General features: G+C 34.5%; 1 protein-coding gene across 1 annotated transcript in view; it reads left to right on the top strand.

Moving 5' to 3' along the window:
* FSIP2 (fibrous sheath interacting protein 2) overlaps nt 1-18345 on the top strand; it is an 89232-nt gene that overhangs the window by 25665 nt on the left and 45222 nt on the right. The window contains exons 9-10 of the mRNA XM_056111959.1: nt 6542-6614; nt 16646-16682. Coding sequence (XP_055967934.1) covers nt 6542-6614; nt 16646-16682 — 110 coding nt within the window. The remainder of the gene's footprint in view (nt 1-6541; nt 6615-16645; nt 16683-18345) is intronic.

The following is an 18345-nucleotide window of genomic DNA, read 5'->3' on the forward strand; positions in this document are numbered from 1 at the left end:
TGGATATTACATAATTTTTTTTTCTGTAAATTGCCAACATGTTGTCAAAGGAATCAAAACCATATCCTTTTTGTTCTCTTACTAGCACAGAGCAAACTGATTCATTGTCAATAAATATTGTTTATACAAAGGCTAATACCCCTCTTACTTCATTATTGTAGCTTAAGTAATATTTTAAAAATAGTATTAATCTTAATGATCTTGATGCATATAGTTACTATGCCTTACCACTTTTGAAGTTCCCAAGCTCCTCTACCAACAGCCCAATATTAATTCTAGTGGTCAACCTCATTCTACCTCACACCCAGCCAACCCCACAATGTTGAGTGATCTGTTTTGTAATCCGAGTCAACAGTTTTTCATTGTTTGATTCTGTCTATCCCCTTGTTTGATTCTGTCTATCCCCTTGTTTCTTTGTTCCATATACCAGAAAATGAAGTGATCATGGGTATTTTTCCTCTTATGTCTTACTTATTTTGCTTAACACCATACCCTCCAGTTTTACCCAAGTAGCAATGAACAGAGAAATTTACATTTTACTATCAGTGCATGTTGTTCCATTGCATATATATATATATATATATATATATATATATATATTAGCTTTTGTATCCATTCATTAGTTTGTTGTTGAAAATTTGGGTTGTTTCCATATCCCGTCAATGAAAATATGTGTGAATATATATTTTTAAAGTAAAATTTTTTGATTGGGGGTAAATGCCAAAAAAATAGGATCACTAAGTCATATGAAAGCCCTCTTTTTAATTTTTTGTGACATCTCCATACTGTCTTCCATGAAAGCTAAATCTGACAATATCCCCATATATAATGGATGTACATTTTTTACCACATCCTCACCAATACTATTTTTCCAATAATTTTGACATATGCCTTTTTACTGGTGTTGAAATATTGCAGTATCACTTTGATTTGGATTTGTCTAATTAATAAGAGACCATAAATAATTTTTAATTAACCTACTGTATATTCTTCTCTTTGGAGAAATGTTTGTCCATCTAATCTATTCAATTTTGATGGCATTATTAGTTTTTTTGTTGTTGTTGTTATGGAGGGGCTCATGCATACTTTATATGGGTTAAATATTAATCTCATATTCTGACGTATTGAGTGTAATGCTTTCACACTTTCCACAGGACATCTTTTCATTTTAGCCCTAGTTACTTTTTGCCATGTAAATTTTTATATACCCCCCTTTTTTGTTATTTTTACTACAGTACTTTTTTTAATTGTTGGAGGCAAAAATATACTCAAGTGTGGCTTTTTTTAAATAAAAATTTTGGTTTTGTTTTAGGTACCATGATTTATAATACTGAGAATACTAATTTACAAAACTGGGAGAGTTTTAGGCATAAAACATTCCAACACAACATCTTCACCAGAGTGTCTGCTTCCCTCATGGTTGTTCCAGTGCCCTCATCCCTGTACTAACCTTTCCCATCCTCCAAACCCCTTCTACTGCAGAGATATGCTTCCTATTAAACTAAGTATAAAATATAGTATAGTAGGAAGGGTGCTTGCCTTGCATGCAGCCAGTCAGGTTCCAGTCCTTGTTCCACATAAGATCCTCTGAGTCCTGCCAGAAGTGATACCTGAGTACCACTGAAAATGGCCTGCAAACAAACAAACCAAAAAAAAAAAAAAACAGACAAGGAAATATTAATTCCCAGTGTCAAATGCTTTGGAGCATTTTTTAAAAATTTTCTTACTGGGTTTTTTTTTATATCCAGATATAAAGAAGATCATTCTGTTTATGTCCCTCCCCTCTGATTAAGTTCTCTGATCATGGTATTTTTAAGATGCAGTTAAATAGCAGAAAATTGCATGATTTTATATATTTTTTTATATCTGAGTAGTATCCATTGTGTATATGTACCATAGTTTCTAGTTAGATGTTCTTGAGCCCTTGGGCTGTTTCCAGATTTAGGCTGTTTCTATGCTGAATATAGGAGTTGAAATGTGTTTTTGTGAATAGAGTTCTTGGGCCTTTGGGGTAGATTCCAGAAGTGCTACTGATTGCTTGTCGTATAGAAGTTCAATTTCTAGTTTTCTGAAAAATATTCATATTGTTTTCCCAAAAAGATGAACTAGTTGACATCCCCACCCACCATGACTGAGGATGCATGCCAATAATGGATTAATTTTTCTCCACACCCGTGCAATACTGAGACTTTCCCACTTTTTTGTGATTTGAATTTATCTGATAATAAATGATGCAGAACATTTTTATGTATCTTTTGTCAAGTACGATTTTAAGATAGTTTCTGTACCTCTTCTCCCCGCCATTTTTTATGGGTCTAATTGTTTTTTTAATATCCTTGTAAATTTATACCAGTGCTTAATATATCTTGGAATTAACCCTTTGTCAAATGTCATTTGGTCACTGTCCTCCCGTTGTTCAATGATTGCTCAAGTGGGCACCAGTAACGTCTCCATTGGAGACCGGTTGCTACTGTTTTTGGCATATTGAATACGCTACAGGGAATTTGCCATGCTCTGCCCTGCGGGCAGGATACTCTTTGTAGCCTGCCGGGCTCTCTGAGAGGGACAGAGGAATCAAACCTGAGTCGGCCACATGCAAGGCAAACTTCCTACCGTCCGTGCTATCACTCTGACCCTTGTCATTAAATGCATGGTAAGGAAATATTTTTTCCAGTCCATAAAGTGTCTTTTTATTCTGGTCATTGCTTCTTTTTCACTGCAGAAGCGTCTTAGTTTGACAAAGTTCCATTTGCTAATTTTTTGCTTCAACTGATTTGTCTGTTGCCATTGAATCATCAAGGCTGACTCTGGATTCAGTGTCCTGAAGTAGTCTACTTATATTTCCCTCCAATTTAATTTATGGATTCAGGTCTGATATTGAGATAGTTTATCTGTTTTAGTTTGACTTTTGTACAAGGTACTAGAAAGTGGTCTGAATTAGACTTTTTTTGCTTATGACCTAGCAGTTTTTCTAACATTATTATTATTATTATTTTTGCTTTTTGGGTCACACCCGGCAATGCACAGGGGTCATTCCTGGCTCTGCACTCAGGAATTACTCCTTGTGGTGCTCAGGGGACCATATGGGATGCTGGAAATCGAACTCAGGTTGGCCGCGTGCAAGGCAAACGCCCTACTCGCTGTGCTATTGCTCCAGTCCCCTCTAACATTATTTTTTGAAGATGTTTACCTTGCTCCATATCATGGTTTTTCTTCCTATCTCAAAGATTAGTTGTCCAGAAACATGAGGATTTATCTCTGAATTCCCATATCTATTTCACTGGTCTCCAAGTCTGTCCTAATCCAAATATGCTGTCTTGTTTTCTGCAGATTTATAGTATAATTTGAAATTGGGGCAAGAGCAGCCTCCAGTTTTCCTTTTACCTTTTTAGGATTTCTTTGTCTATTCTACTTGTTTTATTACTCCATATAGATTTCAACAGCTTTTGATCTATTTGATTTTTAAAATGTCATGGGTATTTTTATAGGAACTGCATTGAATCATCATAGTGCTTTGGGGAGTATTGCCATTTTGATTATGTTAATCCTTCCAATCCATGAGCAGATGATGTGTTTCCATTTCCTCGTATTCCTTTTCTTTTAGTAGTGATTTATAATTTTCTTAGCATAAGTCTTTCACATTTGTTGTTTAATTTCTAGGTAGTTGATGTCCTGAGACACTTGTTTTTTAAACATCTCCTCTATTTCATTATTCAAGTGTGTCTTCTAATGAGAAAGAGGGGCCATGAGGAAAACTGCATGGAATTTTTTTTCATACACAACCCTGTTTTTTTCTTTGTTAATGGTATAGCAAATCATATAGCAATAAATCTTAGATACAAATAAAACTGTATTTCTTAATTCTTTAACTTCAAAAATCAGCAAACATGTGGGATGTCCTTTGGACCTAATTTAATACTAGAGTGAATTTTTTAATTATATTAGGACTATGTCAGGTAGGGCATTTGTCTTGCATGCAGGAAACCTGGGTTCAATTCCTCTCTCCCTTTCAGAGAGCCCGGCCAGCTACCAAGAGGATCCTGCCCACATGGCAGAGCCTGGCAAGCTCCCCATGGCATATTCGATATGCCAAAAACAGTAACAACAAGTCTCACAATGGAGACATTACTGATGCCCACTCGAGCAAATCGATGAGCAACAGGATGACAGTGATACAGTGATGTATGTACCCAAGCTGGGTTGAATTCCCAGTATTTTGCAATTCTCAAGCATCACATTTTGTAGTCTTGGAGGTCCCAAGTCCTTCCAATGCTTCTGACACTGCAGGATTCTAGCACTGAGCCACCAATCTGTTTGACAGAATATCACTGAAAAGAGGCTCCAGATTAAGTCCCACTGTCCTTAAAAGATATACTATTAACATCATAGAATGTTTTTTTCCTTTAAAATTTACATTTAAGATAATATATCACAAATTTTAATTGATTTATATAAAATATATGGTCAGTGTTAAAAACCTAGATGAAATCTTTTTAAGTTGTTTGCTTTATTGTTTGGATTATATAGGAGATGAATGGTGTTTTGGGTGGAAAATCAAACAAGAAATTAAACCACATCTATGACTCAGGTAAATAACAACAGCTATTGAGTAATTTATCCACTCTACTAATTTTTTATTTCAACTGATATCTTTTAAACTCCTGCTTCAGGGCAGGGACGGTGTTACATATTGAATGAAAAAAATGAGTAGTTGTTATCAGCACAGTAAGAGCTATTATTGTGCCATGAGAAGAGAGTCATGCAAACGATTAAAACCAAATATATTAAGTATAACAGAGTAACAATGTAAGCAAATCAGAGGAAGAACAGAAAAGATAGTGACTAGGTCTTTCGAGGAATACTTGAATGGTGAATGATGAGGAGGAATTTTCAAGTACTGTTATAAGACAACAACACTTTCTTTTGAATTTTCTTTCTATTGAACAAAAGCTATCAACTTGTTTAGAAGATGCCTTGAATATAATTTTGTAATACATATAAGTATTGCATAGAACATAAATATCAGACATTGAATAAAATTAGCTAAATCTTGAATATATTTCTTATAAAATTGATAAATTTTGCATTTTATATCTAATTTCTTACATTTGATTATACATTCCTAATGCTAGAGAAAAATAATTTGTAAGTTTGTTGCAAATTATTTTACTAAACTCACAGATTTCAATAATTTTATTGTTTTGCTTTCTTTTGATAAAAAATTATGAGAGCATTTAATGTTTTTCCAAGTGACTTTACTTTTTTTAATATTGTTTCTCAATATTTACTAGTACTTCCAATATTAACTGACCATGGTGATTAACAAAATGCTTATTAAATTCTGCCTGTTTCCTGAAATAGTTTGAGTATTTATCATCAACGTATTTGTTATTTACTGTGGCAAATAGAAGTTACTGTTTTTAAATTGTGTTTTTTAAATTTTATTTGGAGTACATGGCTGAAGATATATTTAGCACAGCAGGTAGGGCGTCTGCCTTGCACGCAGCCAACATGGCCGACCCGAGTTCAATTCCTCCGCCCGTCTCGGAGAGCCCAGCAAGCTACCAAGAGTATTCGATATGCCAGACACAGTAACACCAAATGCTACTTTCATTTTCTGAAACATAATATGAATGTATGAGATACTTATGAATTGCATATCTTTATCATAGCTATTAATATAATCATGATTATTTTCTCCTTTTACTTAAGAATTATGTTGGTAGTCAATCATATGAAAGATAGTATAATGGCAATGCACTTGCTTTGAATGCAGCTGACCCTAGTTCTATCCATAGCAACAAATATGCTCCCTAAGCACTGCCAGCAGTTACCCCTGAGTCTAAAGCCATGAGTCAGCCCTGACCACAACAGGTGTGGCCCCAAACCAAAAATAAATAATAAAACCAAAAATAAATCAAACTGTCCTCTAGTTCTATTTTCTCTCATGTTATTTGAGAACTAGAGCTGAAGGCAGAGGAGCTGACTAATAACCAGAGGTTTAAGTTTGCAAAATCAAAATGGAACCCATAGGTTCTAAATTTGTGTGAACCTGGATAGCCACTGGAGATGTATAGTCACAAATGTACTTTTGCAGCCACCATATTGACATTTAGCAGGTCTGAGGTCAGACTGTAGGTTGAGAGAAGCTGGCATGTCAGAAAAACAAAGTCCAGCGAGCCAGAGCAGGGATGAGGAACAGAGCCATGAACACTCAGTGACAGTTTCTCAGTTACTGGACTGGCAGGGAGGGAGTTTTACTTTGTTGAGCACCTGACTGTCATTGTAGAGTAAATGTTCACTGGAACTGGGTAGTGGCCTGTGCTGCCGTTCTGTGATATTTTGGCAAGGCCTGTGGCACTGAGTTGCCAACTTGCTGCTACCAGATGAACTAACTCCTGTGTGCCCCTGCATACCTGAGGTCTGAAAAGTGACCAAGAGTGCACTGTCACTGACCCAATATAGGTCCTCTTACTGTGAGATGTTCTGTTGTACTCCACGGTATACTAAATTTCTGGCAACCAGGACTATATTTTTCCAGTTTTCAATGACCTGAACTATAGCAACTACAATGAATTTGAGCCTGTGAGCCGCCAAGGAGAGCTGGGTGCCAGGTAAATTCAATCCCAGGGAGGGGCCAAGCTTATCACAAATGCTTAACAGTGCCTGAGTACATAGTAGCAGAGCCAGAGTAGCAGGTGATTCTATAGCATTAGCGCCTAGAAATATCCCAGTTGCACAATGTATTTACACCATTCTGATTGTGAATGGGAGCCTTGTGGTAACTGGGATTTAATATGTGACCGTAAGCTATTTATGGTAAAATAATGCTAGAAATAACTGGAGAGGTAGATAAAGGAATCAGAATTTACATTTGACACCTTGATGAGGAATTTCAATTTCCCTCTGGAGAACTTCTAGAGGCTTTTTAATGATGCAGTGCCAGCAAAAACTCGCTTGTTTTTTGAGAAGTCTAGACACTAACTAAAATATTCTTTTTCCGATGAATAGAACCTCAGTACCATCCTCAGTGTCGTGTCAAAGCCCAAGGTGTTCTCCCTACTCGTGCTTTTGTAAATGTGTAAGTATTTGAGAATATTAATATTTTAATAATTGCTAAAGTGCTATTTAAAAGTAAATAGTTATATGAGATCCTCTCACTCTTGAAGTTCTTGGAGTAGTGAAATTATTATACCCTTTGCAGACTTAGAAATAAGATTGTTGTAAACGTGATCAAGTGAATACTCTCCTTCCTTTTCAATGACTTTACCCTGACAGTGATGATACACACACACACACACACACACACACACACACACACACACACTTTCCCTGTATTCAGACACTGTATCACTTATCAATATATACTCACATGTTACCCATCCTCTCTTCTCACTCTCAAGATCTGGACATGTCTCTTCACATTGGTCCTTTTTAAAACACCACACTTTAGACCTTTTAATGTTATTGATTTAGTAATAATGTTAAGAATTGATGAGTTTAATCAGTACTATTTTACTAAAGAATTTTAGCATCAGACAAATTAGCATTTAATGATAAAACTTATATGTATCTAGAGAAGGAATTTAAGGGACATAAGCGCGTTTAATTTATTAAATAGTGGTGGTCGTATATTGTTGTTTTATGTATGAGATTTTTCAACCTTAGAGGAGGAGGGAAAAGTATAATCTCGACTCAGTCTCATAGACTTAAAAAAGATTAGTAAGCCAAGCATGGTAGAAGATGAGCTAAATTCTACGGAAAATAGATACTGTAGCACATGATGATAAATCATTTTGATATGCTCAGATTAAGCTTATTTTCAAAGGAATCCTGACTTTACAAATGGTAAACGTCAGCTTGTTTGACTTTATGAGAGTTCATAGGTTACCTATACAGTAACAGATCAGACAGAAGGAACATAATCCATTTTAAAATAATAGAACCAGATGAAATAATAATCACTATCATGTATAGAAAATGACTTTTAATTTAAAATTCATTCACTGCAAACATAAATCGCTGCCTATGTTACTTATTATATTATTTATATATAAGCCTTGGAGGAGATTCATTATGAAGTCTTGATTCATCCCTTTTCACTTGCCTCACAATCCAAGAATACATATCTAAAGTGACTTGAAACTTTCAAAACAATGTTTTTGGTGTCTTATACTTAAAAATGTCAAGTAACCCTTTTCCCCTAGCATGTGTGGTTGGCCTCCAAGCCATGGATTAAAATTCCTGGTATTAATTTCGGCCACTTTAGGTCTTAGTCTATTTTGTTACTTTATGTTCCCCAGGTGAATGCAATCTTTCTATGTCTATCCGTTTCTTTCTGAGTCATTTCCCTTAACATGATACTTTCCATGTAGTACCACTTGTATGTAAATTTCATGACTTCGTCTTTTCTAACAGCTACATAGTACTCCACTGTGTAGATGTACCAAAGTTTCTTTAACCAGCCATCTGTTCTCGGGCACTCAGATTTTTTCCAAATTCTGGCTATTGTAAAAAGTGCTGCAATGAACAATTGAAACGTATGAAATCTGTAGCTAATTCAATATAAGCCAGGATAATATGCATATGGTGTATAGCATAAGACCAGAAGTACCTTTCTCTTTCATGCTTTCTAATAAGATATTAGGCTGAGTGGGTGCAACTCAAACTATTTTATTCTTGTAAATTTTGTTTTATTTGTTTATTTTTTGGTATTGTATGGGTTGGGGGTGGGTCAAACCTAGAAGTGCTCTGGGTTTTATGCTGAGGGATCACTCTTGATTGTACTAAAATAAAACAGCATTAAGTCATACTGAGTTTTTGAAATGGGGTTGACTACATGTGAGGCAAGCACCTTGCCCCCTATATTCTCTTTCTGGGCCCTATTCCTGCAACTTCAAAAAGAAATAAAATTTCAACCATGCTGAGAATCATTCTTCTTAGGTTACTTGATATTTTTATTATTTTTCTTTTTCTTTTTCTTTTCTTTTTTATTTTATTTTTTCTTTTTTTTTAAAATCTTTTACTCGAGCGGGCCCAGTAATGTCTCCATTGGAGACTTTGTTGTTACTGTGTTTGGCATATCGAATACTCTCGGTAGCTTGCCGGGCTCTCCGAGAGGGGCGGAGGAATCGAACTCGGGTCGGCCATGTTGGCTGCTTGTAAGGCGAACGCCCTACCAATGAGGTAGAGTTGCAGACATACACATTTTTTGTGCTTGGGTTTCAATTATACAATGATCAAATACCCATCCCTTAAAGATGTAAGGGGTAATAAAGACTTAAAGAATAATAATGAATTAAGTTTTATGTTATAGAGACTCTTGCAAGGAAATTGTCATTTATGTACTGGGTAATAGGCTTGAAAGGAAAATTTTATGGTCAAATTAGATTGTATGGTCAAATCAGTATATCTGACAGATAATCTACCACAGTAAGAAAAATGGATGGTAGGAAATTGCAACCAAGACTGGGAAAATTTAGAGTGGGGGTTGGGGCGAATTCCTTATACACATGGTGCACTGATGTGATCTCTGACATGACATGACCATCTGAATTTTATCAGGGTTAGCCATGGAAACCTGAACACTGTCAGGTATGGCTCCGATGGCCAAGCATAGATGGTGCTGATCTACTGTATCCTCAGGCCCTAGTGTTCAATCAGTTAATCCAAGAATTTCTGGAAGTGGTCCTAGATCTCCTGAATCCCACTTTCAGAGGCTCATCAGTGACTGGCTCAAAGTGTTCATTTCGAGTAGAGAGTAGGCTCTGATACAAAAAACTTTAACTAGAAATCTATTAAACATGTATTCAATTTATTAAACAGAACCTGCTGTGTTCAAAGCCTATGTAAGATGCTAGGCAGATATCACAATTCAATTGTGAGACATTATTTTCCAAGTATACCATGAGCTGAAGAAAAAGAAAGGAAAAGAGAAAGAAACAGGAAAAGCTAAACCACCCCAAAACTTGCTGTTCTTACCTAGATTAACTGTAATTTTCTCGAGTAAGCTCTGGAAAGTTGATTCCCTTTGGCAAATTTTCAGAGTTCTGAAAACTATAAATTTACCATAAAATAATTTTATCATGAAATTATAAAGGATATCTATTTCATTGCTTTCATGAAGTGGTAAGTTTTCAGAATATTTTACTTTTTCATGTTCACCAATCTTATCTTTATCTAGTCACTATTTTTAAGCTGGTATTCATTGAAGCTTTTACAATAATTTATTAATTTTTTTGTTTAATTTTGTTTTGGGGCCACACTTGGTGGTTCTTGGGTTTTTTTTTCTGGCTGTGCAGTCAGACATCACTCCTGGTGAGACTCAGGGAACCATTTGTGGAGACTGCTGAGGATCAAATCTAGGTCAGACTCATGCAAGATAAGCACTGTACTATCATACCAGCTCATATATGATTAATCTTATTAGGTATTTGTATTACTTTGATCTATGCTCATACATTTAGGGAAGACATACATTGGAAATATGTTAAAGAAAATACATTGGACTCTTTGAGTTTCATGTGGTGCTTAAATTATAATGAAGACAAAAATGAATTTGAATTAGATTACAAAATGTCTGAAAGAAATCTACTTAGCTTCATTTGAAGAAAAGTCATTGAAAAATAATCAAGCCCAAAAGATGATATCTGTTTTAAACACCAGATTCCATATTACAAAAGGTCTTTAGTATTAAATATGAACTAAAGCTAACAAGTACAATTTCTGAGCTAAAGCCTGTTTTATTTTGTTTTATGACAAGAATTATGATATACAGAACTCTCAGTTGTACTGGTTTTACACTTGTATTCACACTTTCAAAACAAGTTGCATTTTTATAATGTAATATAGAGAACTCAGAAAAAAATGGGAAAAAAACCCAACAGTATTGACTTTCATTTATGAAAGGAAGGACTGCCAGATAATGTAATGGTTAGGAAGCATACCTGACATGCATCAGCCCAGTGTTTGATTTCTAGTACTACATGGATTTCTGAGTGTCTCCAAGTGAAGCCTTGCAGTCCCAAACAGCTCTGGAACTTTAAAGTCTGGTCAGCCCTTTACCTTGAGGACTTTATGCCTAACAAACAGAATGGTTGGCCAGGAACTGCTGGTGGTGTTTCCTTCCCTATCATAACTCCCCGCCCCCAGACTTTTGGAACAGTGTTAAAAATCCTCCAGGTCCTCAGACAAAGAAAGTTAGGGAAAAGATAAAGAGGCCCATGTTAACAACACACATAAAAATAAATCAGAACTACAGTTATTAGACCTTACTTTCTTAACTATTTGTTGTTATCATATCTTTTATTACTCATTCTTTTTTGCAATTCACAAAACAATTTTCATTTCATTAATATGTGCAAATATATGTTAATTAGAACACAGAATGTATCTGAAGCAACTAGACAAGGACAATTTCCTCAGTTAGCTTGTCTTTTTTAACTCTCTTTGTGCTCTACTAGTTTCAGTCCTTAAAAATTGAGTTTTGTGAGAATCAATTTACTTTAACGGGGGGAAAATCCCATAGACAAGCATCCAGACTCTAATAGAAATTAAAATGGAAATAAAAATATTTTAACAAGCTACATTTATTAGGAAATTCAAAGGGATTCATCATTACATTTATAAGTATAACTTCTAATAAATTTACTATCCACATTAGATTGAAAGGATACAACTTGGGGCTGGAGCGATACCACAGAGGGTAGGGCATTTGCCTTGCATGTAGCTGACCAGTGTTCGATCGCCAGCATCCCATATGGTCCCCGGAGCACTGCCAGGAGTAATTAATTCCTGAGTTCAGAGCCAGGAGTATCCCCTGTGCATCGCTGGGTGTGACCCAAAAAGAAAAAAAAAAGAAAGAACACAACTTTCACAACTTTAGACTCTCCTCAAGTTTTAATTTAAAGCAAAAATGAGAAAATAAAATTAGTATGTAAAATCTATGCTCAATGAATGTGCTTCTTATGTAAGCGTAGTTTGTTTACAAATGTAATGAACTTTCAGTTTATATAAATGAAATCTACAGAGTAGTTTCAAATTCCTTGAAAAATTAGTGTTTTCACCAAAAAGCATGGCTCTATAATGCCTTAGAAATAATCTATATATGAGTAACACTTTAAATTTTGAATAGTTTTTCTGTTCGATGTGTAAGAAAGATCTTCCCAAAGACTTCCTTAATGTTACCAAAATTTTTCTTGGTAGGAAAGAAAAGTGAACTTTAAAACCATGATCTCCACTCTTTTGGAGTTTATCCAGTTCAAATAGTTTAATGAATAGACCAAGAATTTAGGAGAATCAGTACTTAATTACAATGTATGTCTTTGGTTCAGTTTGTGATTCATGCAGAACAGGACATATTAGTCATAACTTGAATTTGTTTTCCTTTCTTGAAATACACTACCAGCAGTTAGTATTTTTGGTGAACTGAAAATAAAATATACCATTCATTGTGATTTTTTGATTTTCAGATTTAGCACATTAAAGTGTTGAATTAATTACTTTAATTCAATATAGATTTAGCAAATTCGAGTTCATCATTACTGTGAACTTTGACCAAGGTATGCTTAGGCAAAACTGAGTATTTAATTTTGTTGACTATCTCTGCTATATGTAGTAAATATATTCTTTTATTCCAAGTGACCTAGGCATTCTTACCTGAGAATAAGGAGCTGCCTGGTCAAAGTTATTAAACTCAAAAAAAGGAAATTGAACAGGAAATTCTATTAGATGTACATAATAGCTAGACTTAAAGTGTGTGAAAACTTTGATCATGGCAGAGTGGTATAAGCCTGTGGAATATTCTATATTCTATTGATACATCATAATATTATTTTGAGATAATAAGTTCCAGGAATGAATAGTCCCATAATTTTACTAAGATATCACTTAACATAAGACTTATTAAAGATATACTAATTCAATGTTGTCTTACAGATACTTCTAGGTATATCTTTGTCGCACAGGTTCTCTTGAAGTACCTTTTGGGAACACATGCACATACACACACACACACACCACAAAACAAAACTGTTAAGGTGTGATCCATCAGGGTCATTTTTAAGGATCTATAATCATGTCGATCTTTGCATTACAAAAAATTGTAATTAGCTGAGAAAAAAATAACTATGTAATCAATTTAACTATAAATATTGGCCTCTTATAATCTGGTTTTAAGGTATTCCATATAAAATTTGATATATATATAATTACTTTTTTACAAAGCAAAAAAAGTGAAATGACTTCAAAGCTTATGATCCTTGTTTTTTTTGGGGGGGGGCATACTTTCGGTGCTTAGGTGCTGTCCCAACTCTTTGCCTCCTGGGTTCTACTTGAGTGTTCAGGGATTCAAACCCAGGTTCTGCATGCGAAGCATGTGCTCAGCCCTTTGCATTCTCTCTTGATACAAAACTTACATACGTTGGACAAAAAATACCATCTCTTAAACATGTATAAAATATAGGTTAATTTTCCTTTAAGAAAAATAAAGAAACATAATGTTCATCATAGATAAACTTACTTATTTTATAAAAAATATTCAAATAAATAATAACAAACTTTAAAATACTTTTATAAGCTGTTGATGGGACAAAGTCAGATAGACTTATTTTTTCCACATTTTAAATGAGTGCCAAAGTAGAGGTTATATTGTTAGAATTTTATATAAATCTGCTTATGTAAACACAGGAATATTTTCTGTCAAGATAAGTAATATAAACTCTATCCATAGCTATACAAAATTGTTTTAAAAAAAATTCTTGGAGGGGTATGCTGCACCCAGTGGTGTTTGGAGCTTACTACTGGCTATGTGCTCAGGGAACGCTCCTAGGAGGTAAGGGGCACTGGAGGACCATAGGAGGTGCTGAGGATTCAACCCAGGTTGGCCACATGCAAGGCAAGTGCTCTATCCACTTTACTATTGACCCTGCTCTCATCTATATTTTAAACATAAATTAGAGGAATTTATGTTTAATTTAATGTTTGCTGGCATCTGATGTATCCATCGAGGACCTGATGGTACAAGCACAAAAGATCAATTATGACATCATTGGTCTGACCGAAACGAGAAGACATCAATCACATCACGTCGTTTTCAACACTGGAGAAGAACTGTTGCTTAGAATATGTGAAAAAAGAGGCATCGGTGGTGTCGGTATCCTTGCCAACACAAACTTAGCCATGAGCATTTATTTGTTCGAATGCCTAACAACCCGAATCGGATGATTACACTTGAATAGATGTGGCTCACTGCCAGCAATTTCTATCTTTGTTATCTATGCACCAACATCCAATTATGGTGAAGGAGAAATTGAGAAGTTCTACATGGAGCTGGAGAAGTTCTATAAAGAAGACCACACCTTCTACAAGATCATTGTCGGTAATTTTAATGCCAAGATAGGACCAAGAAGATCAGTCGATGAACTCCACATCAGGACCCATGACCTAGAATGGAATAAACAGAGTGAAAGTCTGTCTGAGTTCATCATGTCAACCAAGACCATCCATGGTAACTCACAGTTCTAAAAGGCTGAATCTAAACGTTGGATATGGGAGTTTCCCAGTGGACAGTTCCACAATGAAATAGACCACATCATAGCAGTTGACTCTTCCCTAAGTCATCTCAGTTTGGAACCAATCTATACTTACTAGCTTACAACATTGAAAGTATATAAACAAATACAGCAATTTCATCATTAGAGCCATAAATCATTATTGAATACATTTCAAATTTTAAATGATGCTTAAAATCTAGAGCACTAGAGAAGAACAGAAACGATACACTATTTTATTGTAACTTTTAAAAAATGAGAATAGTCCCATTAATCATATTAAGAATGATTTTCTCTAGACACCTAGACATCTCTGTCATTGTAGATATGGGGACATAAATGACTTAAAGATAAATAGGCTGCCTGCAAATCACATCCTCTGCAGATGGGAATTTGCCACTCTTTATCTTCCTAACCCCCAATCTAATTCTTACTAAATCACAAGTTTGTGAAAAGACATTAACTAATGTAATTACAATTTACTTTGAAGTAATGACTGATAGTAAATTTTGATATGATGAACAAATTTTATAAAAATTATGAGAAAGTTGATTTTGTTCAGGTTCAAAATAGTTATCAACAAAAACACAATAGTATTAATGAAAGGGGGTGTTGGACATGTTAATGTGTACCAATGACATTCTTCATTAGGGAAAATGCCTTTCTATGCTTTTCTTCCCTTTATTATTTCACATATTCAAGCCAAATGTTCTAGTTCTCAACTTTTAACATGTTGTATCACCTATCAATATATTGTAGAAACTATGGGGAGAAAGATAGAGGTTATTTTAAAAGACAAGAAGTATTAAAATAACTGGAAACACCTTAAGTCACTGATTAAATTTTGAGTTATTGTTCTGTATCAAAAGTCTTCCTCATTACACTCAAACAACTAGTTTGAATTTGCCATCATTCAAGTAATAACAGGGATTCTTCAAATGATGCTCTGGAGAATTCATATATATGCCCTGTTATGTATGTAGCACAGTGTTAATTCAGTTGGTTTGAAGTGCTCAAACACTGCACATTTGAAAATCAAGAACTAGACTTGAATTGACTTAAGCAAGAATCAGAATTTCTGATCCCTTGATGTCTTCTGACTGTTATAAGTAACTTTGTGTACTCAAAAACTTGGGTAAGGCTAGATAGTTAGTACTAGTAACATTAGTACTGGAGATGTTGCTCAGGGGTCAAGAGTGCATGACTTGTATGTGCAGGGTACCAAGTTTGTTTATCCAGCACTGAACCTTATTAGAACCAGCCCTTAAAATGTGAGATATGCTATATCAATTTGATCTTTTCAGGGATTAGAAATGATCTAGGGTCAATACAAGGCTGTAGGTCCTAGTCTCAATGAATAGCTAGACACCAAAGTTTGGGTGAGCTTCCTTGGTAGAGCTCTTAATACATCCTGCCACACATCATTTTTGGGAGAGAGAAAGGCTCTAGATGAGACTCTTATAGAGAAAAACGAATTAGCCTAAAAATCCATGATAAACTATTGTCCTGTATATAAAAGCACTACATTTTAAATTGGTACTTGACATGATCTAATAGTTCTACCCAGATTTATTCAATTATCTATGTATGTGAAATAATGGGTTTTGAAGACTATATTGAAGATTATGAGAAATATCTATTCAAATGCCTTGCCAACTTATCAATACTTTTTACAATAAAATACTCTTTCAATTATATCTTTTTCCTAAATAGCTCAAAATAAGCATGCCTAAGTTTGGTCAGAAGTAGAAGTTAAATATATATATGTATATATAAAAAGTTAATTTTATATGTGATGATAGCTAAAATTTAGTTAGAGCACTAGAGAAGAATAGAAACTATGTACTACTTTATGAGGTGCAGCAGCTACAATTCTACTGTGGGTAGTAAAATGTGTTTGAGAATCAGAGAAGGCCAATATTAAAGGAAAATGAAAAACAGGACAGAGACTACAAAAGTGCACAAAATTTAAGAATTTCTAGAGAAAAACTAAACTATAAAGAAAAAAGACTCCTTTATTTGAAATGTTGGGTATAATTACATAAAAATTTCACCCTAAATAATTACTAAATTGCCAACCTTTTCTGATTTTGCAGAAATCAAAAACTACTAGAAAACTGCTTGCATGAAAAAGTATGTATCATATATATGCATTGTAAAAATATTGATGATACTTTATAATGTATAATAGAAAAAGTGTATCAAGTAATGTTATCCTTCAATAATCACCATTCTTGTTGGTCATATTGTTTTATTTTTCAAAGTTTTCTTTCAGTTGTACTTTTGCAGTGGTCCGAGTTGTCATCAAAACATGTTAGAAATTGGTTAGAGGTTCATGACTTACATTTCAAGAACCTGAGTTTGGTCTCTATGTAGTCAGTTGTATATATGCATCAAGGTACCCAAGTACCACCAACCTAGTCCTGGTAGCCACTGAAATGTTAATTCAATATTGCTTTAGTTTAATTGTCTAATTATGACTAATACTTCAATCCAGTTATACAGTGCTGCACTAACTTAGCATTGCTGGGGCTACAAGGACCATTTTTGTTGAGTGTTGACTTTTAATGTGAATAATTCTACACTAATAACAGCCAAATTTCAGGAATCCTGTTAGTGATTCCAGTGCCAATATGCTCATTGCTGTGTTTGCCTTCTTTTAGACTTAAGATTAGTAACATATTTAAAACAGTCTTTTTAGCCTATTACAATGAATTATTTTCAATTTCCCAAACTATATTTTAGTAATTAAGTAGAGGTATGTAGAAATGCAGCAGATTCTATTACTATGCCTAGAATGTATTATTAAGTACAGGGACACTCAAATCTGTTTCCTATTATTTTATTTTCATTTCTAAGTGAAGAATTTCCTGGACTCTTGATGTCAGCATATTTTTTATCTACTATATAATTTTCCCCACTGAATTATCTTTTATTAGCCTTTGGCACTATTTGCATTGATATTATTGTCCCATAATGCTATTTAATCTCTGTAAACCTTTACAAGTTTGGTCGTTTTTTTGTTTGTCTATCAAATATTTTTTAACAATTAGCTGCAAGTAATCATTATATACAGATCACTGATTCATTGCCGAAGCAGACAATAGTTAGGAATGATGATTTATTTGCAAACTTTCTTCCTTTGCTGGGTAGATATCTTTGCTAGGTCTTTGTTAGGTTTTTACTAGGTAGATAAGCAGCCAGAAGTTTTATTAGTGACAGAATTACTTGCATGTTACGTCCCTACAAAAAGTTTTGTGATCTCTGCAAGGAGAAGGTAAGTCAAAAAGTGCTTATTTATGGGTTCACAACCCGTGATAGTCAGACTGGCAGTGCAGGTCAGATGGTTCGATTCTTCAGTCCAGTTATGCAGTGCTGCACTAGCCCAGAAGTGCTGGGGTTAGTAGGACCTACCTATGGTTTTCTACACCACCAGGGACCCTACTTCTTATTTCTCAGGGACTTCCACAGCTTGACCCAGTGGTGCCTAGGAACCATGTGGTACCAGGGATTCAATTAGTGGTCAGGCATGCATTTCAGTCCTCGTACTAACTGCCCAGATCCTGGGTATTAATTTATTTACTGAAAATGCAAGCTAACCTGACAATATTTAAAAATGTTCAAAGGAAAAATGTATAGATGAAGTATTTTACTCAAATTACAGAATATATTACCTTGTAATTAACTTTTAATTCCAAACGAATGCTTTATTGTTCTATAACCATTTCAACATTGTTTAATATAAGTAAATACTTTGTCTCTTACATAGTAATTGCATGATTAAAAAATCTTGTTT

This window comes from Sorex fumeus, unplaced genomic scaffold, assembly GCF_029834395.1.
Source record: "Sorex fumeus unplaced genomic scaffold, SorFum_2.1 ptg000014l, whole genome shotgun sequence".
NCBI lineage: Eukaryota > Metazoa > Chordata > Mammalia > Eulipotyphla > Soricidae > Sorex > Sorex fumeus.